The following is a 24,994-nucleotide window of genomic DNA, read 5'->3' as shown; positions in this document are numbered from 1 at the left end:
AGTGCAATAACACATACCATTGATAATTTCCCTTAAATTTATTGTCTAAACCTATGTTCTCAGAGGAGGAACACATATAGTTGGGTGTGGGTAGGGGCTTTGCCCCCTAAGATTTTTGGCAATTTTTTTTTAGTATACAACTGTCATTTTATATTTTGAAATTTCACATAGTAAATGATGAACGAATGATGTGTTATTCATGTGTACTTTTTATTTATGTATGAAGTTGCAGATATGTTTACTAACAAGGGTCAATCAAAAATAACTTCTTTAATATCTAACAAGATTAAGATTCTATATATTCGACCCTTAAATTCCACCCTAGTTGGGATTCATAGAATGAGGCTAAGGTAATGAAATATTGTTATAATTTTCAGTTGTTTTATGGTAAAAATGGTGGAACTTTTTTTGGCCTTTTATTTGCGCGTCAACTTTTATTGAAAATTTGAAGTAAATAAGTAAAATAATATTAAAAATCTCAAAATAAGCAATGGAGAAATTTATTTCCCAAATAAAGCACCTTTAGCGCAATGCTGAGGTCTGGTATTTATTCGCACTTACTAATAGCAGCCCATTACTAAGTTGAGTCAAAGGAAGTCAGCTCAAAAATAGGTTGCTCTTTTCTTTGACTCAGCTTAGTTTTAAGTCGCTCTTACTAACAACGACCCATTAATAAGCTGAGTCAAAGAAAGCCAGCTCAACAATCAGCAGCTGTTAGTTAGAGTCGCCGATTGCTGAGCTAACTTTCTTTGACTCAGCTTATTTATGAGTTGCTGTTAGTAAGTGCAAATAAATATCAAACCTCAGTATTGGGGTAAAAGTGTTTATTTTGAGAAATAAGTTTCCCTATTACTTATTTTGAGATTTTTAATATTATATTATTTACTTCAAAATTTTCACTTTTATTGGGCCTCTTATATCTAGACAAAGCCCATGCCGAAAACCCATGATTCTCTTGAACTAAAGTCTCAAATATGGAGTAGTTCTTATTTAAACACACATTGATTTAAAATTTATTTACATAATATATTTATGAAATTAGTCCAATAAGGAAGAAGTATATGAGAATGTTTGATAAAATAGCTTATAGATAGTTATGTGGTTAAACCACCAAATATTGATAAATTAGCTAGTTGAAACAGCTCGTTGTCATGCATAACTGGTCAAATCCATTGATAAAATCAGTCTTTCGAATCCGATATCAATGTACCTAGATGGTTGTAACAATTTGAATTGAAAAAATAGATCATCATCATCCTACCTAGTATATTCCGCTCATAGAAACTAAGACCAGGGTTTGGGGAGGGAATGACGGCGGCAACTCATACCCATAAAGAAGAGCACTGCCATAGGGGTCCCCCGACTCAGGAAGATAAAGAGACGTAATTACACGTAAAAGATAACGAATTGAAAAAATGGATCACTATACAAATGTATTTCACCCACTTGGTTGGGACAAGTTCATTAGCCCTATCCATAGATCTTGGAACTTGGAAATATACCTTCTAACACAACAAATATGGCAAGTAAGAATAAATCATCCCTCAAAAATATTGCATTCTAGAAAGACCAAGAAAATGGGCTTTAACATTCTCAAAATCCCACCCTTTTCATCATCCATAACCACCACCACTAAAAATTTGATTCCCAAAAATTGTTCTTCTTACCCCAACAATCCCATAAAATATTCAATACCCACTTCCTTAACTGCATCAAAGTTTCAATCTTTAGGATCAAAGTCATATAATCTCCCTTTTTTGTCAACTGGGTCTTGTGGGAAATTGCATCAATTAAACAAAAGAAATTTGAATTTGTCAACCATGGCTGCAACACCTGGTTCAGTGCAGAAATCAGAGGAAGAATGGAGGGCAATTCTCTCTCCTGAGCAATTCAGGATTCTCAGGGAGAAAGGAACTGAGTATGCTCTTGTGCTTTCTATAATCTTTAATTTGTTTTTTCATTTTTTTGATTATTTTGTGATTGATTGTCCATATTTTATGTATTAGTTTTTCTAGTCGATGAATTATTTGAACAATTTGATTGTTGGCATTCAAATTGAAAGATAATTGGAAGGAAATTTTTTCAGAAAATGGGTTGTTATTTATCTTCTAAAGATTTTGCCTTGTTTTGAATATTGTTGCTTCTAGATAAGTTCATGTAAAATAATGGATGTTTTTGTTGTTTCATTGATTTCAAATGAGATGTGAATTCTTTCTGTATTGCAGTGTTAATGTTGCCAATTAATTATATTTGCTTAGTTGCTTTTCCACACATTAAGCCATTACTCTGACAACCAACCAGTTTGGTTGTCAGTATTAATGGAAAGTTAGCTAATTGTGTTAGGGTAATGTCTCGATAAGTTTTATGATCGTGCTTAATCTACTCCGGTTGACTCTTTCTTAAAAAAAAAAGTGTGAACAAAAACGCTTTTTGAGAGGTGTTATTAGTTGGTAATGAAAACTTTGAAAAAAAAACTTATCTATGATCAAAGTTTTGTCACCACGGGAATGACACAGTAAATTTTGAAATTTACACTACAAATCATATTTTTTACCACTATTTAGTATCACTAATCAAGTGGGTCGTGAAGGTTTTATTCAAACAATTAGTTCATATGGCCTCAAATTTGATTTGAGGTATAGAATTGGGAATGAATAGTGTTGTTAAGTAGTAATATAGCAACTATTATTCAGGTATAAGTTATTTGCTAATAGTATAGATTAATGAATGGATTAGTCATGGCAATAGTTAATGATGTTTATGATGGTTTGGGGGATTGCTATTACTGTTTGTGTTTAGGATTGTGAAAGATTGGGAATCTAGTTTTGATTGATGTCTTTGATTAAACTAAGTGAAGTGTCATTCTCAAAGGAACAAAGAGTAATGAACACCAAAATTTAAGTGGGAAGTTTTTCATTGCGAGGGATGAAAAAGTTCCCCCTTGCACTGAACCCTACACATGTGGCGTGTTTTGAACCTTTATTCTCAATTGTACGTCTTTGTCGAGTTGAGAGTCTCACCGGCTGCAACCTCCTTATCTACTTTAATTGTATGGCCAGCCGACTTCCATCCACCCCAGACCCTGATCGTAGCTTTTATGAGTGGACTATACTAAGTAAGTGAGGTTGATGATGATGATGATGAGACCCTACGCCATACTGCTCTTATAAAGATGAAGCCTCTAACGCAACCAACCATTGAAACAAAGCATTTATCACATTTTTGGTTTTTGTTATAATTCTTACCAAAGCTCTGAACCAAAATTGAATCTTTACAGCTTTCAAAAAAGCCCGACGCACAATTTTGTAGGTATACGTATCTGATTAATTTCTTCAGATTGGTCTATCGTGAAGGCTAGTGTTCTCATCTTCCTATTTTTGGTGTCCTCCATCTTGAATCAATGATATTTCTCATCTTTTTTTAATTTATAAACTAAAGTCATTGATGAATTGAACATCTGGATGTCAAAATAGTCGCCATATGGCTCCAACTCTCGAAGTAATCCATGAACCCCCAACAAATATAAATCTGAGCATTCATTCCAAGTTATTGTGGTATATGCAAATCAATCTGACGATGAGCTAGGACCAAGATAAATTCTTAGGAAATAATGGTTTGAAACCAAAACTAAGCGAAAAGATAGCAACTACCTAATGTACATGGAAAACCTCACTCTAAGGTGTGAAAAAGACGATCGGCAAGTGGGCACTGTTTTTAAGGGAATAAGGAAAAAAATATCTAGAATATGAATTTACAAGTTGAGATGATAGAAAATTAAAATGAATGGAGGAAGAGAATTCATGTGGATGACCATTGGGATTTGGGATTGATAGTCTAATTTATTCATTTATGTTGTCGACTCTATTTGTTGCGATTTAGGCATTGGAATTGTTGTTGTTCTCCGTTACGCTCCAATACCACATAGGGTACCTCTATTCACTTCAAAACTTTCCATTATGCCTCTATTAGATGCTTATGACATTTTTACTTCTACAGATACCCAGGAACAGGAGAATATAACAAATTTTTTGAGGACGGAATCTACAATTGTGCAGGATGCAATACTCCTCTCTATAGATCAACAACAAAATTCAACTCTGGTTGTGGATGGCCAGCTTTCTATGAGGGACTTCCCGGAGCAATTAGCCGCACTGTAACTTTTTTTTATCTATGTCCTTCGGTTATAGTTGAACTATGGATTAATTCCTTATACCTGTAATAACGGCAAAATTGGTGCGACTTAAATCTAACAAATTGGTAATATCGCTTGATTTGCAGCCCGACCCTGATGGAAGGAGGGTTGAGATCACATGCACAGCCTGTGGCGGACATCTTGGTCACGTCTTCAAAGGTGAAGGATTTCCAACGCCTACCGATGAACGCCATTGTGTTAACAGCATTTCGATAAAGTTTGTTCCTCCTCAGTGATTATATGGCCTATTTAATCAGTCTTGAATAAGTGTACTGTTACTCTTGTCTTTGTGTTTTTTTAGTCAAGAATTCTCTATGTTTTGATTTAGAGGGATCACATTGTGTATATTGTGATTTGTGTTTGTAACTTCATGCGACTCGTTTAACAACTGTGTACTGCTTCTGTTTGGAATGATCGATCATCGACTATCTGGAGCCTGGAGGGTTTACTGTTTCTCGATGATCTAATCTAATGACTTTTATGATTTATTAGGTTTGTTTTTCATGTAGTTTCCTTTGATTCGATATGAAACAATATTGAATGATGAATTTAACCCAAGCGGGAAGGCAGATTGCTTTTGTGTGTGATTAGGGTATTGTGCTGTTGCTATTGCCCAATGCTGACCACCCTACACAGCACACCCACCGACTTAGCTGCTGGTATTGTCCGATACTTACCATCCCACACAACACACCTAGCTTACTCGGCTGCTAGAAAAGCCTTGAGGTCGGGGCTCATTTTTCTGAAAAAAAATCAATTTGCACCTCAAATGTGATCAAACCATGTTTTGTTCATTAACCAGCAAACCAACCAAGGATATGTATGTTCCCTTTGCGTTTGGCCTTGGTTGGATCACAACCAGCTTGCAGCAGTTTTTGGAGCAAAACACATTTAAGGTGCATTTTCGGAAAAAAAAAAAAAAAACAGCTGGAGGGACTGGAGTAACAAGTAAAATTGTGAAAATAGAGTATCAACGTTAATTATTGTCCACTTGTGTTTTTGATCTCATATTTTTAAAATATTCATAGGCATAGTCAATTAGTCATCGATAAGCATTCCGATGACCTAATATGCAATAAATTGTATCATTACCCATAGAAAGGACATTCATATTTGACAAACAGAATAGACTCACTTACAATCCAAGACCAGATAATAATCTGCTACTCATTGAACACATATTAACTCGAATAGACCATATCCTAATTTGTAATTTTTTCATCTTTATGATTTATATACTGTATAGTATATACTCCATCCATCCCTTTACAACATTAAAAAAATATTGACCTTAATTTGCATAAATAAAAAGAAATTTACCAATATAACCTTAAACATATGAAATTGAAGATGATGAGATTATCATGATCCAAAAAGATAACAAAGAAGTTGATGTCAACAGATCCACGTAGGCCATACAATAACAATAGTATCAAATCTTTGGTTGTTGTTTAAAGTTGAAAACTTGAAAATGTAACCCCATTTGAAATTTGGCGTTCTCCACATACTATTTTCTGGGCACAATTTGCCCAACGTGGATTCTCCATTTCTTCCACACACACACACTTCACTTTATACACTTCTCTCTTTCTTTCCCCATAATCCCTAAAAAATTATCACTAGTTTTTACAAATCGATTTTGAATTTACTGCCAAATGGGGAAAATAATGAGTTAATCATATTGCATTTTCTGCTGCTCATATAAGAACTATGGCAGATTCTTTGGTTTTTACCCATTGTTTTAAGGTATTAATTCTTTAATTTTCTTCTATATTTTGTAATTACTTTTGGGCTTTTTTTTTGGCAATATAGCTGGTCTTCCTAGATTCCAACACGGGTAATTGAGTCTGAGTATCATAGTTGTTCATAATTGAATTGAAATGTGAATTAAGTAATATAAAATATTTTATGTCAGTTATATCAACATTTGATTTTGGGGGTGTATTTTTTTTAATAAAGTTTGAATGTTATGTACTTGACTAAATGGGGTATTGGGGCTAAGTACATTCTGCAAATTTATGCTGAGTTGGGTTTTATTGAATACTGCTGATTTTAATTTTATTATCCTCTTTCATGTGTTATGTCTATTGTGAATTTTGATTTAGGTTAGTGTAATGGCTCCTATGATAACAAATCATAATGGGAGAAGGAAATTTGAACTTGAGCTTAGTGTACCAGAAATTTTGTTTTTACCCTTAAAGTTTTCTGCTATGCATTGTGAACTTTAATGCTGTTGTTTCTAGTGAAATAGAATGCTGCGTGTTGAATTCGTTTCGGTGGAGCAACCTTGTAAGTAGTCAATATCAGATAGTAGAACCCATATGTGTTTATTCATTCAAAGGCCTGAACTTCTCTTGGAGAGCTCGATTTTGGGTGATTGATAGAAGCATGTAGAAAATGTTGGAAATATGACAACTTTACTACATTCCAAGTAGAGGCTCAATGACCTAATATTCTGTTTGGTGGGTTGGCTATGTGTATAGCAAGCAAAAGACATAATGTATGAGTACCTTAGCATTGAAATTTCTGTTTATGAACATGGAACGAAGTGCTAATCTTGGTACTAAATCAAGTAAGGGTGGAAATATAATGCCGACCTTTCCGCAATGACAAAGAAGAGTATAGAGAAAATTGATATCGTGCCAAGACTCAAGAGACATTAGCAATATAAATCCAACCCTTGACCTTTTCTTCTTGGTATGATTAAGTTGGCGACTCATCATCGATCTTACAACAATAGGAAGAGAAGGAAAAAACTTTTTTTTTTATGTGATTATTGTTGGGATTAAGGGTTTGGCATTGTTCTTATTCTTGTTATTTATATTGATGTTGATTATAACTTTCTTTCGGATGAAAGAAATACAGAAGGCACTTGAAGTTGTTGGATTAATATTGTCATATGTTAAAGTATTTTGTTGACTCTTTGAGTTTGATACCATTATAACAGTCATCCTTCATAAATAAGTGTGATAGCCTTTAACCAATATTGGATATGATGTATCAGGGTTAAAATAGACTTATAGAGTGAAGCTGCCTGCCAGATGTTTCTGTGTTTTTATAAAAAAAGGCGTTTCTTACGAATTTGTTTATGTAAACTCTCAGGGTTCTGAAGTCACTTATAGGAAGGGTTTCAACAGAACCTCCTATTTTGAGATTTCAAATATACGTAGGTGTTCTTTCTGCCTATCACATTCTAGGGATCGTTTGGCCCATCAGCCTTCATATAGCTTCTATCTAAGGTTAAGAGAATCTTATATTCGAAGGGGTGTGTGGAAGAAGTTAGGTACAGCAGATCTTGAATGTATTGGACGAAAGAAATTATTCTTTTCAAGCTCTGGAGCAGCCGATAGAAAAAAATTCCAGTTGCATGCTGTGGTTGACGTAGCCACTGGTGTTGATGTCATTAATGACCTGGGTTTGGATACCTTGACTTTCTTGGGTGTCACTGTCTTGATCGTCCCTGCACTCAGAGCTTTAAAAGCTAGCCCTGTAAGATATTTTAACTCCTGCACTATCCCTGACTTGAGGGTCTTCTCTTGCATACAGGAGATGAATCATATCAAATATACGATGATTTTCTATTTTAAATTTGAATGCCAATGCAGATACTTGGATTTTTCTTTGCGGGTGTTGTTTTAAATCAATTTGGTCTCATTAGGAATCTTACTGATGTCAAAATTCTTTCAGAATGGGGCATCCTTTTTCTGGTAAGGTTTATTTGCTCTGCTTTTATGTTTCTATTTCTGTTGTGTATGCTTCATTTCGGTTTTAGGAATCCTGCTTCAGATAACAATGAGACAAGGAGACAACATGTAATTCGATTATTTAAAGCCTAATAAATTAAGATGAGTTAGTTGCTAATAGAAGTCAAGCACTGAAGATTATAATGCTCCTCTGCCCTCTATCTAACCTTTTGTGATGTTGTTTCTTTTATGGCCTTGAGCTGATTTACTGCGGTCTTCTGTTTCCAGCTGTTTGAGATGGGTTTAGAGCTTTCACTTGCGCGTTTGAAGGCTCTTGCTAAGTTTGCTTTTGGCATGGGATTTCCTCAGGTACTTCTTGTACAACCTAGGGGCTTTTTCATTACCATATTTGCAGATGTTACCCTTCTTTTAGGAGCTTTAGTAATTGTCATCACCTGAGTAGTCGCTGTGTTTTGCATCAAGGAGTCAATGAGTGATAGAATCTTGTTTTCATGACTCTGCTTGTGTTGGAGCCTTTTTAGAGGCATTAGCGTCATGATGTTGTTGATACATAAGTAATGCTCGTTGTCTGGGTCTCGGATCAAAACTCAAAACTAGAATAGATGAACGTGCTTTGGGTTTGAGTAGATGATACATGATGTTTGAGTTACTTTTGGGTTAGGTCATTTAGGGTTTGAATTGACTTTAAGTCGAGTCATCTAATTTGAGTTTAGTTCTAGTCGGTGATGTGACTTTGGGTCAAGTTCTTGTCAGGTCAATTAGGTCAAATCGAATCTCGGGTAGTTTTGAGTTGGGTATTTACATGTTAAAGTCGGGTTTGGGGTAATAAAAAGTTGGGATAAGGTTTGGTGAGCAGGTCAGGTTAATCACCTTTTTGGATTAATTTTTGGTGTGTATCATTCTCTAGTCACATGCATGCGAGATTTGAACCCAATCATAATTTTAACATTAGTTCGAGCTTGGGTACAATTCACCCTTTTGGTTGGGTACAAAATTACAAATAGGTATTGTGCGGTTGTTCCATTTGTGTCATCAGCTATTTGCACAGTTCTAAATTTGTTTACTCGACAAAATATCGAGTTAGGCCATATTGGGTTCAGTTCATGTCAATCAACTTAAAGGTTGATCCAGTAGAGGTTCGGTTCAACTAATGTGCCAACTTTCATGGCATGAATCATGGAAAAAAATGTTATTAAGCAAATTGAAACGAATATCAGCACGTCCACTCTTACGGCATACATTTTTTGGTGAATAAAAGGAGGGAAAAGGTTAGTCACGAGGCTATGTGTAGATCCTAACATGTTATCAAGTAGTCTTCTGCAAATATTTGTTGTAAATTGTAATAGGTAGTTTCTCACAAGAATTTCTTCATAAGGTAGTTTTCTTGGAAGACTCATATTTCAAAGATAGTTTTTGACGAAATTTCTTTTTGCGAATACATAAGATGAGTAGATGACAAAATTTTCTTTAGACATTTCTGTTTGTATATGACAAGAAGACTAGGACTAGTAGGTGTCCATCGGCTCTGAACGTTAAGCAGGTTGTCGTGCATGTAAGAGACATAGATAAGCTACTAAAAGTATGACAGACTAATTCAAAAAAACTGACAGACTGGATTTTATCTGAAGCCATCCTAGAATGTAAAATTAGTGTTTTTGCATGCTTCCCTTGCAAATATAGATTGGAATTTACTTGTTCATTATGAAAATCTAACAGCCAAAAATCTTTTGTCTGCTGTGCATTTTCTACATCTACATGTTGCAGAACAGGCCTTTTATGTCTATACTCCATTTTCTGTGTATAATACCTTTATGAGGCATCTTGCACAGCATAGTTAAGTCCTGTACTCTTTGTGTTTTGTTTTTCATGCTTGTATCTCTTTTAGGTCCTGTTGTCCACGCTTGCTTTCGCAGCATTTGAGCTTCCACCAAACGGGGCACTTGGAACAAAAATTTTGGAATTTTTATTTCACTCAAGACCTGATCTGGTATGTAGCCTGTGTTCTCTAATTTCATTTGGTTGTGTCAAGTCTTAGTTATATACATGCATCTTGCTGTTGAATAAATTCTACTAAAGTGTAGAAATTTCTTTAACCTCTTCTGTTCTAGTTTCTTGTTCTTCTTACTTTCGGCCTGCATTTTCCATACACTGGTGATGCACAAACTCTTTTACATTCTTTTCAGCGGTGGTCATTCTACCCCTGTCATGATTCACAAATTCTTCTTACTTATTTTCAAATTTCTGAGAATTGTTGACCACTGCACGTAAGATTTCCTGTTGCTGTCCAGTATCTTTTTCTTGTACCTCAAAAGAAAAAGTACTCATATGATACAAGCATTTAAATTCAAGTAGTGCTCTAGACATTCAAAAAGGAACATGGTCAAAAGACAAGAGTCCATTTAGATTACTGTGGTATCATTCCAAATTCACTATTAACACGATCTTTGTTAAAATATGGTCAATAGTCAAATCAAGATTACCGAGTTGCATGTATTAGATTATGAGAATAACATGAGAAGACATTAATTGTGAGATGGGGAATATATCTGTATGCAGACTATTTGCTAAAATGACTTGCATGGTTGGCAGTCTCTTTAAAGAAGTATCGTTCATGTTTACAAAAAGGTCTCTTTGCATTGAACTTATTATGTTACCTTTAATTCTTGTTGGTTGCTGCTGTAAAATACATGCAATTTTTTTTGACTTAATTACAGGTTAATATCAGGAGTGTAGATGAGGCCATAGTCATAGGTGCTGCTCTATCATTGTCATCTTCAGCCTTTGTTTTACAGGTATTCTATTTAGAAGTACTTAGTTGGAATTACGGGTGAACTACTTTGTTCTATGCTTTTTGCTTCTCCATACAAGTAATCTATTCTTGTCAAGATTAGCATTTGACCTACAGTTCTTCCTGAACACTGTAAAATATATGGCATTAGAATAGCAAGAATTAGAATTTTCGTGATGGTAATTTCTATATACACCTTAATTTTTATCATTGTATCTTGAGAGAAATGGGTAGAACAAAGGCTTTACCCAATAATGAAAAATTGGTAAGTTTTAGATCCGGCATGATGATCCTTTACTTTGAAGAAGAGGAATTCTACTCTCCATCTATTTTTCCTTCTATTTTCAGTATTTCACAATGAACTCAAACGATTTTCAAAGTTAACATGATTAGGCAAATCAAATTTGCATCCATTCTCCTCCAAGAGAATGTTGATTTTGACTTGGTTGGATGTTAATTTGCTTTTATATATAACACATTCCAAGAAAATTTATCTTTGAAATCCTAACTCTCTTCGAACCACTTGTTTTTAGCTTCTTGCTGAGAAGGGTGAGCTTCCAACAAGATTTGGCTCGGCTACGTTGGGCATTCTTCTTCTACAGGTTAATTCAGATCTGTCCAGGTTACTGGTCATTAAGTTACTTTTGAAAATTTTTCATGATCATTCTCTTGTAGATTAGTAAGTCTTATATAAACTTATTATTTGTTATCATTATAATTGATATTTTCCATGACGGTGAAACTTAAAGCAGGCTTTCAGCCTTATATCATCATTTTATTAATTTGTGATCTTGTGCAGGACATAGCAGTTGTCCCTCTCTTGGTGATACTTCCAGTGCTAGAGAGCCAGGTACGTGATAAGCTTTGATCAACTACTTATCTACAAGTAGCCCCCTTGAATCCTGTTGAGAGAGAATATACTAGTTTTTAGAAGTGGTGACTTCAGGCTAATTGATGTTTGATAGATAGAGGGCGCTTTTCTTAATCGCGTTATTCCATTTTATTGTTTCTTTTTAAGCTTCATATGAGTTGTAGTAACTTCTAACTTCCCCGTTTCTACTATGCATTATATATATATATATATATATATATATATATATATATATATATATTTCAGCCCTTTGGTAGGCATATGCCTGCCAGATTGAGATCATATGGTTCTAACACGCTTTTTTGGTGTTTTCTGAAGAATATAGTTGAGCAAAGCATTTGGCCAATGCTTGTAAAAGAAAGCCTGAAGGCTTTACTTGGGCTTGGATTGCTTTCTCTTGGAGGGAAATTAATCCTGAGGCGAATCTTCGAGGTAGATTTGGAAATATTTATCTGAGTGTCTTGGTTGTATTATCATCTTCAAAATTTAAGTGTGACATATTATTAGGTTGTTGCAGAAACAAGAAGCTCAGAAGCTTTTATTGCACTCTGCTTGCTGACCGTTGCTGGGACTTCACTTGTTACACAAAAGCTTGGCTTTAGTGACACGGTTCTGACACTTTTTCTTTGACATGAGAATAGATAAAATCACCGAGTTGTTTTACATTCAACTCACATTATCTCTTTTCCTTATTGCTCACATCTGCAATTCTTCAGCTTGGAGCTTTTTTGGCTGGTGCCATACTTGCAGAAACAAATTTCCGGACACAAATTGAAGCGGATATAAGGCCATTTCGGGGTTTACTTCTTGGATTGTTCTTTGTCACTACAGGAACTTCTATTGATATGCAGGTAGCTATCAAGTCCTAGTTATAATAGTTATACACTCATAATAAAAGCTATCTCACCCCTTCTTTCACTTTACGCAAATGCCAAAGTAAAACACTTTCTTAGTAGAACAAGTCTTCATGAAATTCCTCATCAAGTTCCTTTTTTCATAAACCGTTTAATAAGGATTGGTGTTTGCCATAATGTCTTCTCAGTTTTTCGCCCTCCTTTTCTTTCATTTGTTGCTCGATTGTATCATTGTTTTGCTATTCTGTGTTATTCTATAGTGTTTCACTCTGTTCTTTGTGACAAGGTTTTTTGGTTTCTTATCTTTTCTCTCTGTGCCCATTCTTGATATAGCCAAAGCTTTACAGTTCTTCGGTTTTTGTTTATAATGGACTATTCTACAATGGCTCATTAAAATATCTGCGCGTGATGTTTCAAATGATGTTTGTTATCTAGGGCTAATCTTTTGGGATTAAGGCTTTGACATTGTTATGTGTGTAATTTTTTTGGACATACAAAATAGTATACATGACTGTCAGGGAACATAAGATTACATAAGTTCTATTATATGCTTGTATCTTCTTGTAACTATGGGCACATAGAACAGATTTTTTTTTGTTACACTTTTAGTCTTAACTCTTACAAATTTTTTGTATGTTTTCCCTTTTATGCTTTTGATAGGTTCTTTTGAGAGAATGGCCCAATGTTCTTACTCTCCTGGGCGGCCTGATTGCTATTAAGACAATGCTAATAACAGCTATAGGTCCCCGGGTTGGACTGACCTTGCAAGAAAGTATAAGAATAGGATTCCTTCTATCCCAAGGAGGTGAATTTGCATTTGTGGTTTTCTCGCTTGCAAATAGGCAAGTCATGGATATACTGCAGTTTGCAACTATTTAATGATTTTCCCTTTTCTATTCCTGTTTTCTGATTTGACTTCATGGATCAGGCTGGGAGTATTACCGCTCGAGCTCAACAAATTACTCATAATTGTTGTTGTGCTGTCAATGGCTTTGACACCTCTGTTAAACGAACTTGGACGGAAAGCTGCTGATTTTGTTGCTGAAACTTTTGAAGCAGACACTGTAAGTATTTGTCAATACGATTACTTAAGTGGCCTGGTATTTTTGATAGTAAAGACAGTAACCGAGAGCTGGGGTTTTCTGAAGGATTTCAAAATAATATTTGTGGGAACGAGAAAGCACCCTACGGAATCGACAATATAAGCCTCATATGTTTCCTGTATATGTGTATATGAAGATACTTCTGAGCATTTTGTGTTTTCAATGATGGGCAGAAAGCTGTTGAGAGCGTGAACTATGATGTTAGTGAACCAGTCGTAATTCTTGGATTTGGACAAATGGGGCAGGTAGAGTTCTAGCAAATCATCTATAGAAGTTTGCAAGTTATGCCACGAGTTTGCGTTCTTATTTCTCTTTGCCTGCAACTTCAGGTCCTTGCGAACCTTTTGTCAGCACCATTGTCTTCAGGTGGAGATGGTGAAGCTGTGGGTTGGCCATTTGTTGCTTTTGATCTTAATCCTGCAGTTGTCAAGGTTGGTTCCGATATTCATGGAATTATGTAACAACACTTAAATAAGAAGAGCAATGACACCTCCCCCCTCTACAACATCATTCTGTTACCCCAATGTCATTGTGTGGCTCCCACCTAAGCGAGGTTTGGGATCGGATATACACAATCTGACCCTTGTTAGTACAAAGAGGTTGTTTCCGATTTACCGTAGGTAGAAAATATCATCTATAACTTTACATAAATAAGAAAAAACTTCATTTCTGTCTAGTTATTTTCATAAACTAATGTATAGACTCTCGTAATTCAAAGTGTAAAGTAGAAAATCAAATTGTAAAATATATACTTGGTGATGTCATTTTGCGGACATCTCAAAATGGTATGTCAAAGGTGGCTCTTCTTCTTATTAATAGGCAGCAACGAAACTTGGCTTTCCAGTCTTATATGGGGATGGATCAAGACCTGCAGTTTTAGAGTCTGCTGGAATATCTTCTCCTAAAGCTGTCTTAGTCATGTATCCTGACAAGGACAAGACCATCGAAGCAGTTGAAAGCATTCGACTCAGCTATCCTTCGGTAATTGCTCGTTCTTGACTTCGCTTAGAATTTCCTTGACAAGTTTTATGATGTATGGAAATCCTATAGCTTTTAATAGAAATGTCATCAACTCTTTCGACAAAATTCAACCTTATATTGCCGAGCAGATACTTTGCATATTTTCCCCAGACCCTGATAATAGTTTTTTATGAGCGGGATATGTTGGGTATGATGATGATGATGATACTTTGCATATATTTGACCTAACAAAGATTTTACAGAACAGGTCCCAATTTATGCTAGAGCCCAAGATCTTAAGCATTTGTTGGATTTGAAGAAATCAGGTGCAACTGATGCAATTCTCGAGAATGCAGAGGTAATTATCTATCTTACTATGGCTGTTGACTTGTCCAGGTTATATGACACGCGAGAAATTAATGGTCTATACGTTAATCTTTCTGTGTGCAGACAAGTTTACAACTCGGTTCCAAGCTTCTTAAAGGATTTGGTGTAATGTCTGATGATGTAGATTTTCTCAGTCAGCTTGTTCGAAATTCCATGGAGATTCAAGCTCAAGATGCAGTAAGCAATATAGAAGAACAAGATTACAACATTATGCAGCCTGTGCAGGTAACTAAGCATTTAAACTCTACTGCTCTGCTCCTTCCGATACTACAAGTTCATTACAACATATATTTCAGTTAGGATTTCGGACAGCCATTTTTTGTGGTTAGTTTACTTTCCGAGGGATCATCCTCTCTGGAATATAGAAGTGTTGCGTACTTGTAAATGTGGCTGGAATGGCAGACATGTAAAATTTACGGGTTTCTCACCGCATTTGTCCCAAATGGGGAAGGTGGTATGTATATGACTTTGGTGCCTAATGGGTGTATATGGATATGAAAAGTCTTACCGCCATGGATAGTGGGTAGGTGGTGGGTGTGAAAATTTCATCAGATTTAGTCGGGTTTAAGGAGATCTGATTTGATGAGATTTTGACGGGCCTGTATGCTCGAAATTTCTTCAAGATGTATTCTATTTTTGGGTAGTCTCTCTTGTCATCTTTATATTGAAGCTCGAAAACTCAGTGAACTTACTTCATTGCCTGAAAAAGGTTCGAGTAGGAGATCTGATCACTACAAGATCGATGGGAGCTGCTGGAACTGAGGATAATAACTTGTCTAAAACAAGCCAATTAAGTGAAGATGATGATGTGGGCGTGGATCACGAAGGTGACTCGTATTCAGAAATGGGCAGTGACAACAACTCACTAATGAAAGGCGAAGGCATTGAAGAGAGCGATATTCTTTCGTACAAGTCCCCAAACGACAGGAAGTGAAAATTCACACACAAAATTTTGTACATTATATTTTGTGATCAATGTATGTACCCCCGTTACAACTACATTATAGCTTCTTCAAGGGTCTGAATTGATGAGTAATATTTGTCAAATGTAGGATATGAAAATTGTTTTGATGTATATAATGAAGCTCAGTCCTATTTTCAGTTTTTGTGCAATGTTTTAGATGATCCTTATCATTCAATCACTACTTTACATTCCATAGATGTGCCTTTAGGTTCTTTTAAGGTAAAGGTATATGAGATTTGATCTATAATATGAATCCAATCAAACTATATTTGGAGTGCTGGAGGAGCTAAATACTACTTGTTGACAAGAGCTATGTCGGATTCAATATTTTATTATAGGGTCCTCAAAAATGATTGTTTAGTGTATATTTCAAGTTGAAAAATAAGAAAGTATAGACAAAGATATAAGTGAACTAACTCTAAATCACTATGAGGACTTTTGAAAAAGTGTCCAAAAATAAAATTGAGTAGGTTTTATTCCAAGTAACTATATTATATAAATGTGAATCATTCATGGTTGGTAGGCCTAGTAATAATTCTGAACTAAATATTTAACAATTTTACAGTTTTTGAAAAAGAAGTTGAGGAGGGTACAATTATTCATTTTAAATTGGTGACTATTGTGAGGAACAATGGTTTATGTTATTAGCATATCACTAACTACTTTTTATGCGTAGTCATAAGTAGCTTTAGGGTATGTTTGCAAATGACTATTAATTATAGCTGTTGATTAAAATTATTGGTTGGTTTAACAGTTGGAAATATTAAATGTGTTAATTATTTAAACCAACTATTAAGGTGATGATTAATAAATATTATTTGTAATTTGTCGACTGATTATTAGAAAAAAAGGAGGTTAAAAGCCAAAATCTAACAAAAAAAAAGCTACTATGAGTTGCTACAGTTCCTGTTTTGGCTTTAAAACTTACATTCTCTGGTTTTTAATAGTTGCTACAGTTTCTGTTGCAACTACAATTCATCAACTAATCTTATTTGATATATATTTTTCTATGTATAATGTAAAGCATAGTCAAGCGGGTTTTTGTTTGATTTGTCTAAATGCATAGTCAAAGTATATTTTTAGCAGCTTTAAAAAACAATTATCAAACACTTTTTTATTGTTTAACCAACAAAAAAAAATCAACAATTAACTGGATTATGTTTTAGTATTATTTTACATGATTAAAATCAATTAATGATTCCAAAATGTGAGAGCCAAAGGAAGTTTTAAGAGTTATAGGCGTCAACTCTATTTAAAACAAAATCTTGAGTTCCATTGTCACGAACTCACGATCACGATCACGATCACGATCACGATCTCGATCTCGCCTAAAGTATCTTAAACCCAGGACTAGAATAAGAAAAATAATGGCGGTAGAAATATTAAAAGCAAGTATTTTTAACCTTTTCAATTAAAATATTGGGTTCGGTTGACTGTTTGCTTCAAGGTTACCATTTAGAGTACATCATATTACTTGATTCAGAGGCAACAATGAAGTCATTTCCCAAGAAAAGAAAATTTTAAAAAGGGTAAAATTTTTTATTTTTTATTTTTTTTATTGGTGGGTTTTTGATAAATGACAGTAAAACAAGAAGTAAATACGGTGGAAGATTCAAAGGATTCTTCTGCTGTGGTTGTCTTAACTGAACAAGAACAGCAACAAGAACAAGGACCAAAAACTAAAGAAACCCAACAAATTCAAATGGGTATTACTGATTCTGATCTTCAACCATCATGGTTTACTCCTAAAAGGTCTTAACTTTTTCTATTTCTTTTCTTGTTCTTTCTCAAATTCGTTTCATTTCAATAAACTTTCTACTTTGTTATGTTCTTGGTTATAAGATTGTATCTTTAAAGATGCTAATTTGTCGATTTGGTTGTTTGTTTCTTTGATTTAATATAGGTTTCTAGATTTTTTTGTTTCGGGATTTTTGGGGGTTTAATTATGGAATTCTGAATTGGGATTTGAATTCACCGTTTGTTCGATGTTCATTTGTTGGAATATATATAATTTTTTTTTATCTTAGTTGATTGATGGATTATGATAAAGTTAGGAGTTTATAGTCTGATCATTGCTTAGTGCACACTATTACTTGAAACCTGGTAAAAGATTGTATCTTTGAAGATAAACTTTGTGGCTTGTGCTGTATTGATTTTCTGGTAATATGATTGTATGATGGTATTTTATTTGATTTAATGTAGAATTTGATTTGGTTGTTTTTTTATTTAATTTGATATGGGTTTCTGGGTTTCTTTGTTTTGGGGATTTTTTGGGTTTTAATTGTGGTGTTTTGAATTGGGATTTGATCTTACTGTTTGTTCAATGTTGTTCATATGTTGGAAATTCAGATTTTATTAGCTGTTCAACCTTCATGGTTTCTTTGATTTGATTTCAATGGGTTTCTGGGTTTCTTTGTTTGCGGATTCTTGAGGTTTTAATGATTGATTTTGTTGGCTTTTTTGACTTTTTAGTTTACTACTTGTTCGATGTTCAATTGTTGAATTATTTGGTTTTGTCGCCTTTTGTTTAACTTAGTCGACTAATGGATTATATAGTTAGGGCTGCATAGTCTAATCTCTTGCGCACTCTTACACCCACCGTTACTTGAATTTTGGGTAAGTGCGATGTAATGGTGAACTTGTGCTTTTTTTAAAGTTGGAATTGGAGATTTGCCAAGTTCAGTGAATACTTTAATTTGTTAATGTTTGTCTATTGAGCAAGATTGCGGATTTCTATGTTCGAGAGCTCATTGTGTCCCTTATGCAGGTTATTGGCGATATTTTGTGTAATCAACTTGATAAATTATGTGGATCGAGGAGCAATTGCTAGCAATGGTGTTAATGGTCAACGCAGGACTTGTGAGGGTGACAAATGCTCTGGTGGCAGCGGCATTCAGTAAGCTCTATGAAATGATCATTTTCCTCTTTATCATTGTTTGATATTAGGATTTAATGTTATTAAAATTATATGAGTTTGAATTGTATCATTAGTAATCCTCTTTTGAGTTCAGTTATCTAGTAATTTAGCATTGTCATTCTTTACACATTAACATTGAGAAATATGGTTTTTTGGGTTGGAATCTTTCTTCTCTTTGTACTTGTGAAGCTAAAAATTGGTAAATGGGGACTATGGTAACCAGGACACCTTACTGTATGCCACTAATGGTTATTGTATTTTTACTAGTTGTTGGAGTCCAACTACACTGCCAGAATAGTCGCATAAATGATGCACTTGGCTATCGGTATATGGTTTTAGTTTAATGAAAAAGATAACAATATGAATATGAGAATGGCTGCAACCATGTTTAGCTGTAAACAAGAGAAGTAGAGAACCCTTTGATATAATACTCTCTCCGTGTCCCATCTTGGTTTTGCATTTTATTCATTGCACTAAGTTAATCCTTACTGTCTCTAGTTATACATAATTGAAAATTATAAAAAAGTTGATATTAATAAAATTTACATAAAGACGAATCAAATAAGATCTCATTTTTGATTTGACTATGTATGAACTTGCATATAAATAAAAAAATATAAATTAATATTAAAATTCAAGGTAGTCGTATTAATGACCCTCCCCTTTTTTATGTCTTTTCACATGCTTTAGTTTCGGTGGCTATGTTTCTCTTGGTTGTCTTTACTTGTTCACTATGCAACTTCGGAACATGTATATTATGTCTGATGTCTTGCCTTTCTTTTCTAATGTTATTTTTTTTTCTTGTGCTTGTTGCATATAGGGGACAATTTAATTTGAGCAATTTTGAAGATGGTGTGCTATCTTCGGCTTTCATGGTTGGGCTCTTAGTGGCCTCCCCCATTTTTGCTACATCAGCCAAGAGGTGGGTTGTTATATCTTTGGTAATTCAAAATTAAGCAACTTTTCTCACACGAATATGTTCTTGACTTATCGGTGGACAAAATAAAATTAGTGGCATATGACTTCCTTGTAAAAGAAAGTTACTTTTAACCCACCTGCTCTGTTTATAATTGAACTAAAAAATTCCCAATATTGACTCAAGTTTTGGTTCTTTTGTCCTATGTCTTTTACACTTGAACTTGTGAATGAAAGCTGATCATGCCCCATATTTTGCAATGGGCTCAAATCCATTACCCAAACTACTACCATTGTCAAAGTAGTTTTATGAACAATGCCCTCAAATAGGAAGAGTATTGTTAACTTTCACTGATACCTGAGAACAATACCCCTGTTTTTAGAAGATATTGTACAAATAACCACCCTTAAGTAGAGCTGTTCATTAAGTGGAGTCAATATTCATAAAATTATTTCCAAGCAACATTTAGTTAGAAATATATATAGAAATATATATATATATATATATATATATATATATATATATATATATAGAGAGAGAGAGAGAGAGAGAGAGAGAGAGAGAGTGTGTTACTGTTGATGTGTAAATATGTCTGGTGAGTGATTACTGATCGACTGGTATAGGGTTTTTCTTTTTGTCATTGCAGGGTCAATCCATTTCGATTAATTGGTGTCGGATTGTTAGTCTGGACTATTGCTGTAATTGGCTGTGCTTGTTCTTGGGATTTTTGGTCCATCTCCATCTTCCGAATGTAAGTCCTATCCAAGGCTTTCTGACATATCTATGTGATTAGTTACTCATAGAAGTCTCTTTCTCAGGCTTGTTGGTGTAGGTGAGGCATCCTTTATCAGCCTTGCAGCCCCTTTCATTGATGATAATGCCCCTGATTCCCAGGTATCCCATTTCCCTCTCGTCTTTGTTTCTTGAGGAGTTGAGGACAGCTCTAAATTGAACTTCTTATATCTTATTTTCGTAATGCTTGCATTAGTAATCAAATTCTATTAGGAATAGCATGTCAGATTATACACAAAAAAAATCTAAATTTGATCTATCTCTCCGTGTCGCAACTTCTATTCTTATATTCTTATAAAGTTTGCAATTTGTTCCAGCTACACTTGAACTGTCAAGTTGAATTCTTAGCCTTTAGTTTCAACTTTCATGTACATCTCAGCTTAGTACCTAATTTGTGCTTAGGTCTGTGACCGTGTAATTGCAATGTAGATGATAAAATGATCTGATCACTTTGTACATCGTCATGTCAGAGAACAGCTTGGCTTGGATTCTTTTACATGTGTATACCTGTTGGTTATGCACTTGGCTACATTTTTGGCGGTTTGGTAAGTTAGCTTAGCTTTTGTATTGATTACTATCGTCCCTACTCCCAATATGCTTAATACTCCTTCCGTCCCCAAGAAATTGCTACAATCGTATATTGCACAAAGATTAAGAAATGGTGGAACCATTTACATTGTATAAATGTATAGCAAATCAAAAGGGATTGACTAAAAAGGAAAGTGTGGCAGTTTCTTAAGTCAAAGGGAGTACAACATAGGTCTTTGTGCTGATCAGTTGATGTGTATCTCATCACATTTTCGTCTCCCGATATTCTAGGTTGGAAGCCATCTTGCCTGGCGGTGGGCTTTCTTTTTGGAGGCAATCTTGATGGTTCCATTTGTTATTTTAGGATTTGTTATGAAGCCACTGCAGTTGAAAGGTTTGTGAGCTATTCTTTGCACTATCGTTTTTGCTTGTACTGCATTTTGATTTTACTTTTTTCCTCGTCTTTTTTAATATTCAGGATTTGCGCCTGCTGGTTCCAAGGCACTGTTATTGGTGGAGACAGTTGCTCATGATGCAGAAGGTGTGCATGAAAGTCATTGCCCTCTAAATTCTAGGAATTTAAATTTCTTGGACTATCTTTTTAAGCAATTGTATTTATTATGTGTTATGTATATATATAATTATGTTAATTCTCCCATTAGTATTTTATTTGCGCAAATAGGTTTGAATCTGATTTAAATCTAAGTTCATGGAAATTGTATCCCAGATTCGGAGATTTCAGTTAATGACAACAGTAATCCTGGGGAAGAGAAAAGTGAAAGTCCAAATGAATCTTCAGAGTAAGTTTAAATTTCTTAGTTCAATGTTTATGTGCTACTACCTTAAACACAGTATATTTTGAAATCTAGGGAGTATATGCTGTAATTTGAAGCATTATCTCACATTTTAATCTAAATGTTATCATCTATTTTCCTGCAGTTCAATAGAGAATGATATTACAAGATTTTTGAGTGACATGAAGTTGCTTCTCGCTGAAAAAATCTATGTTGTCAATGTTCTAGGTACTTCCCCATTCTTCTATAATGAGGCTTATGACCTAAGTTATTGACCTCAACATATTTGAGATTAAGATGTTTGGTTGTGCTCAAATCATAGCACACTTAATATTTTTGGTCAAACCTTGTCAAGTTTTGCATTACTCTAAAGCATCTTGCAATCAAAACATGAAACTTTTCTGCAATATGTAATACTCATATAAGTAACTTCTAAGAATGACACCAATATTGATGAAAAATAAAATTATCAGCAAACTCTGACATCACGTCGATTTTTGTTTTGGTTCATGTAGCCGACCCGATATATTTTGGATTAAGGCTTTGGCCTTATTGGCTTTTGGGTAAAATAGTTTGGGCGTTGAAGTTGCATATAATTTAGTTTTTCTCAAAGGATGTAGCAATTACTTAACATCTACTGATTTTAATATTAACTACTCCCGTCGCGCTTTGTTGATCATACTGATATGGCGTATAATTTAGTTTTTCTCAAAGGATGTAGCAATTACTTAACATCTACTGATTTTAATATTAACTACTCCCGTCGCCCTTTGTTGATCATACTGATATGGTAGAGGAACAAATGGGGGAGGGTGGATTTGAGGGCCCCAGCCGACCCCTCAACTTAAGGGAAAGGTAGATAGCTAAAGCTTACAAGTTACAACTGAATCATTATGAGACTTCTCAGAGTTATATCTTGCAATTAATAAATGGTGGATAATAAGTAATGTTTGTTGTTGTCTATGACTGAAATCCTTTTTTAGGCTATCAATGGTAGGTCAGATGCTTAGAAGTTCGAATGCTTATGCATTTGTATTGGCTTCTCCAGGTTATATATCGTACAACTTTGTTTTGGGTGCGTATTCATACTGGGGACCGAAGGCTGGCTACAATATCTACAATATGGTATGTTCCTCGCTTTAGTCTGAGGAAAGGTGCCGAGATTACTTTTATGATTTCATGTCTTTTTTCTCAAACTCCTGAAGTATCGCCTCTAGAACTTGTGCTTAATGGTCGTGTAATGTTAATGCATCATGTCCTACTAATTCTGCTGTGTCGGAAATTTGATAGGCTAATGCCGATATGGTCTTTGGCGGCATTACTGTTGGGTGTGGATTGGCTGGAACTATAGGTGGAGGTCTCCTTCTTGATTACATGAACTCGACAATTTCCAATGCTTTTAAGGTAAAAGAAAATAGTCAATGGCTGTGTTTCGAGTGCTAGCATTTTATTTAGCCGCGTTTAAGAATTAATCTCCTGAATTACTGCAGCTTCTCTCGTTTTCCACTTTGTTCGGAGCAGTTTTTTGTTTTAGTGCTTTCTGTTTTGAGAAAGAGACATTTTTCCTCATTTTTTTCGCCATTGGTGAACTGTTAATATTTGCAACTCAGGTATACTTTAACGTCTTTAAATAGTTATTTTATCCTTTTGATTTCCGCTGTTTGGTTATATCACAAATTGTTGTGAGAGACGGTCTCTCCAAGAGATACATTAGATACAAATTAAAGAGAAAATAAAAATGTGGGCTTCTTGTTTTGATGTCTTCTCTTTGAGAGACGGTCTCTCACAAGAATAGTTGTGGTTATATCAATGATGAACTTAAATTTAGTTTTCAAATCATGAATCTCATCTTCACTTGCAGGCCCCAGTAAATTATGTGTGTCTTCAATGTGTTAAGCCCAGCTTACGGCCACTTTCTATGGCCATGTCTACAGTTTCAATTCATGTGTTTGGCGATGTGCCTTCTTCACCCCTCGTTGGTGTTCTCCAGGTGAGTTTGCACTTCTATATTTTCCCCGTGCTTCTATCGTTGTTTTCATTATGTACCACTACTCATGAGTCGTGACTTGAGTAATGACGGGTTATAACATGTTTTTGATGATCATACCTTAATCATAAATAGTATGATACTATTTTCATTAGTAAACTAAGTTATTTATTATACATGCTACAGGATCATATTCATAATTGGAGGAAAACCGCTCTAAGTTTGACGTCTATTCTGTTTTTAGCAGCTGCAATATGGTTCATAGGTATGACTATTGTCTGCATTCATATGCTTTTTTGAGCTTTGTGCTATGCTCAACTCCATCCCCACTGCCCACCGGAAAAGTGTCCCCCCTAACCTCAAATAAATGGGTAAGAAGGGGGGAACCGAAAAACATTAATGTGAACGCAAAAAATGCAGTTACCCTAGACGCCAAATACTCTGCAGTGTGATGATTTAAAGCGTAAACAGTTTCGGAGTCTAAAGTTTATGTTATTCTGTCCTAAAGTTATTAGTCATAAAGTAAAACAACATACCACTTTTAGTAAGTTTTAACCCTCTAGTTACTAGTAAACTACCCACCTGGCCTTTTCTATATCAAATTCACTTCCCAGGGGTCCCTTGATCTCCAATCTCCATGCGTTGGAGCAATATAAACTAGCTTTGGGGCGAGGGGAAGACCGCAAAGCTATTAGTGTCTCAAATTCCACATTGCTTTTCATTAAATTCATTTACACGAGTTATGGTGGCAGGGATCTTCTTACGCTGTCCCGAAAAATTCAACGGAGAGATCGAACATGATAACGGGGAAGCTAACAGAACAAACATAGCACCGTTGCTAGAGGAAAATAGTGCATAGTCATTCGGTTTCAGCCAACACTAAGAAACTGGCATGCGTTCACTTTCCTCCTTTTAACTGTGTATTATTTTCCTTCTGTGTATAAATCATAGGTAAGTGCTTTTTATATGCATCGTTCCGTCACCTACGTTTCTTCCTGGTGATCTATTCATTTCGTTATGTAGCAGACGGCGAATGATTCGACTAATGCTAACAAACTAGCTCTATGTATAGTTTAGTTAATCATATAGGGCGCAAGAATTTTTGTAATGACCAGAATCTCGCCATCACTTACAAAATTTGAAACGCAATACTCCAGTTGGGGGACGCTCTTAATTAATACTATCAAGTTCTTGTTTTTCATCTCTAAAATTTTTTCGATCCAAATTTTTTTTTTAG

General features: G+C 34.9%; 3 protein-coding genes across 4 annotated transcripts; all 3 read left to right on the top strand.

Annotated features, from left to right (window-relative positions):
• Positions 1-1,473: 1,473 nt before the first annotated feature.
• LOC130796965 (peptide methionine sulfoxide reductase B5-like) lies at positions 1,474-4,680 on the top strand. Its single transcript, XM_057659433.1, has 3 exons — positions 1,474-1,918; positions 3,997-4,153; positions 4,279-4,680. The coding sequence occupies exons 1-3, from the start codon at positions 1,578-1,580 to the stop codon at positions 4,426-4,428; spliced, it is 648 nt and encodes a 215-aa protein (XP_057515416.1). The 5' UTR covers positions 1,474-1,577; the 3' UTR covers positions 4,429-4,680.
• A 984-nt stretch (positions 4,681-5,664) lies between these two features.
• LOC130796952 (K(+) efflux antiporter 3, chloroplastic) lies at positions 5,665-16,156 on the top strand. 2 transcript variants are annotated; one of them, XM_057659414.1, is made up of 19 exons: positions 5,665-5,938; positions 7,295-7,681; positions 7,798-7,899; positions 8,164-8,244; positions 9,782-9,883; positions 10,611-10,688; positions 11,218-11,286; positions 11,484-11,534; positions 11,874-11,987; positions 12,063-12,164; positions 12,272-12,406; positions 13,070-13,251; positions 13,338-13,473; positions 13,686-13,757; positions 13,842-13,943; positions 14,332-14,493; positions 14,741-14,830; positions 14,923-15,084; positions 15,569-16,156. In XM_057659414.1, exons 1-19 carry the CDS (start codon positions 5,903-5,905, stop codon positions 15,791-15,793), a joined length of 2,388 nt encoding a protein of 795 aa, XP_057515397.1. In that variant the 5' UTR covers positions 5,665-5,902; the 3' UTR covers positions 15,794-16,156. The 2 variants fall into 2 exon arrangements, with proteins under 2 accessions (XP_057515397.1, XP_057515404.1); XM_057659421.1 differs by lacking the exon at positions 15,569-16,156 and having other exon boundaries at positions 5,674-5,938; positions 14,736-14,830; positions 14,923-15,061.
• A 958-nt stretch (positions 16,157-17,114) lies between these two features.
• LOC130796931 (probable sphingolipid transporter spinster homolog 2) lies at positions 17,115-24,967 on the top strand. Its single transcript, XM_057659380.1, has 16 exons — positions 17,115-17,575; positions 18,591-18,719; positions 19,561-19,662; positions 20,303-20,407; positions 20,475-20,550; positions 20,919-20,993; positions 21,268-21,370; positions 21,455-21,517; positions 21,704-21,776; positions 21,916-21,998; positions 22,819-22,895; positions 23,061-23,174; positions 23,261-23,380; positions 23,632-23,760; positions 23,944-24,022; positions 24,510-24,967. The coding sequence occupies exons 1-16, from the start codon at positions 17,400-17,402 to the stop codon at positions 24,614-24,616; spliced, it is 1,611 nt and encodes a 536-aa protein (XP_057515363.1). The 5' UTR covers positions 17,115-17,399; the 3' UTR covers positions 24,617-24,967.
• Positions 24,968-24,994: the final 27 nt, after the last annotated feature.

This window comes from Amaranthus tricolor, chromosome 1 (genome assembly GCF_026212465.1).
Source record: "Amaranthus tricolor cultivar Red isolate AtriRed21 chromosome 1, ASM2621246v1, whole genome shotgun sequence".
Lineage (NCBI taxonomy): Eukaryota > Viridiplantae > Streptophyta > Magnoliopsida > Caryophyllales > Amaranthaceae > Amaranthus > Amaranthus tricolor.
The sequence above is the reverse complement of the archived record's forward strand: the minus strand, read 5'-3'. Positions and strand labels throughout refer to the sequence as shown.

Excerpts from the sequence above, each read along its gene's own strand:
- LOC130796965 (XM_057659433.1), top strand. The coding sequence starts at position 1,578 with ATGGGCTTTAACATTCTCAAAATCCCACCCTTTTCATCATCCATAACC. Across the intron at positions 1,919-3,996 it reads CTCAGGGAGAAAGGAACTGA|ATACCCAGGAACAGGAGAAT; the intron begins GTATGCTCTTGT and ends TTACTTCTACAG. Across the intron at positions 4,154-4,278 it reads CCGGAGCAATTAGCCGCACT|CCCGACCCTGATGGAAGGAG; the intron begins GTAACTTTTTTT and ends CTTGATTTGCAG.
- LOC130796931 (XM_057659380.1), top strand. The coding sequence starts at position 17,400 with ATGACAGTAAAACAAGAAGTAAATACGGTGGAAGATTCAAAGGATTCT. Across the intron at positions 19,663-20,302 it reads TTTGCTACATCAGCCAAGAG|GGTCAATCCATTTCGATTAA; the intron begins GTGGGTTGTTAT and ends TTGTCATTGCAG. Across the intron at positions 22,896-23,060 it reads GCTACAATATCTACAATATG|GCTAATGCCGATATGGTCTT; the intron begins GTATGTTCCTCG and ends GAAATTTGATAG.
- LOC130796952 (XM_057659414.1), top strand. The coding sequence starts at position 5,903 with ATGGCAGATTCTTTGGTTTTTACCCATTGTTTTAAG. Across the intron at positions 11,535-11,873 it reads TTCCAGTGCTAGAGAGCCAG|AATATAGTTGAGCAAAGCAT; the intron begins GTACGTGATAAG and ends TGTTTTCTGAAG. Across the intron at positions 12,407-13,069 it reads GAACTTCTATTGATATGCAG|GTTCTTTTGAGAGAATGGCC; the intron begins GTAGCTATCAAG and ends TGCTTTTGATAG.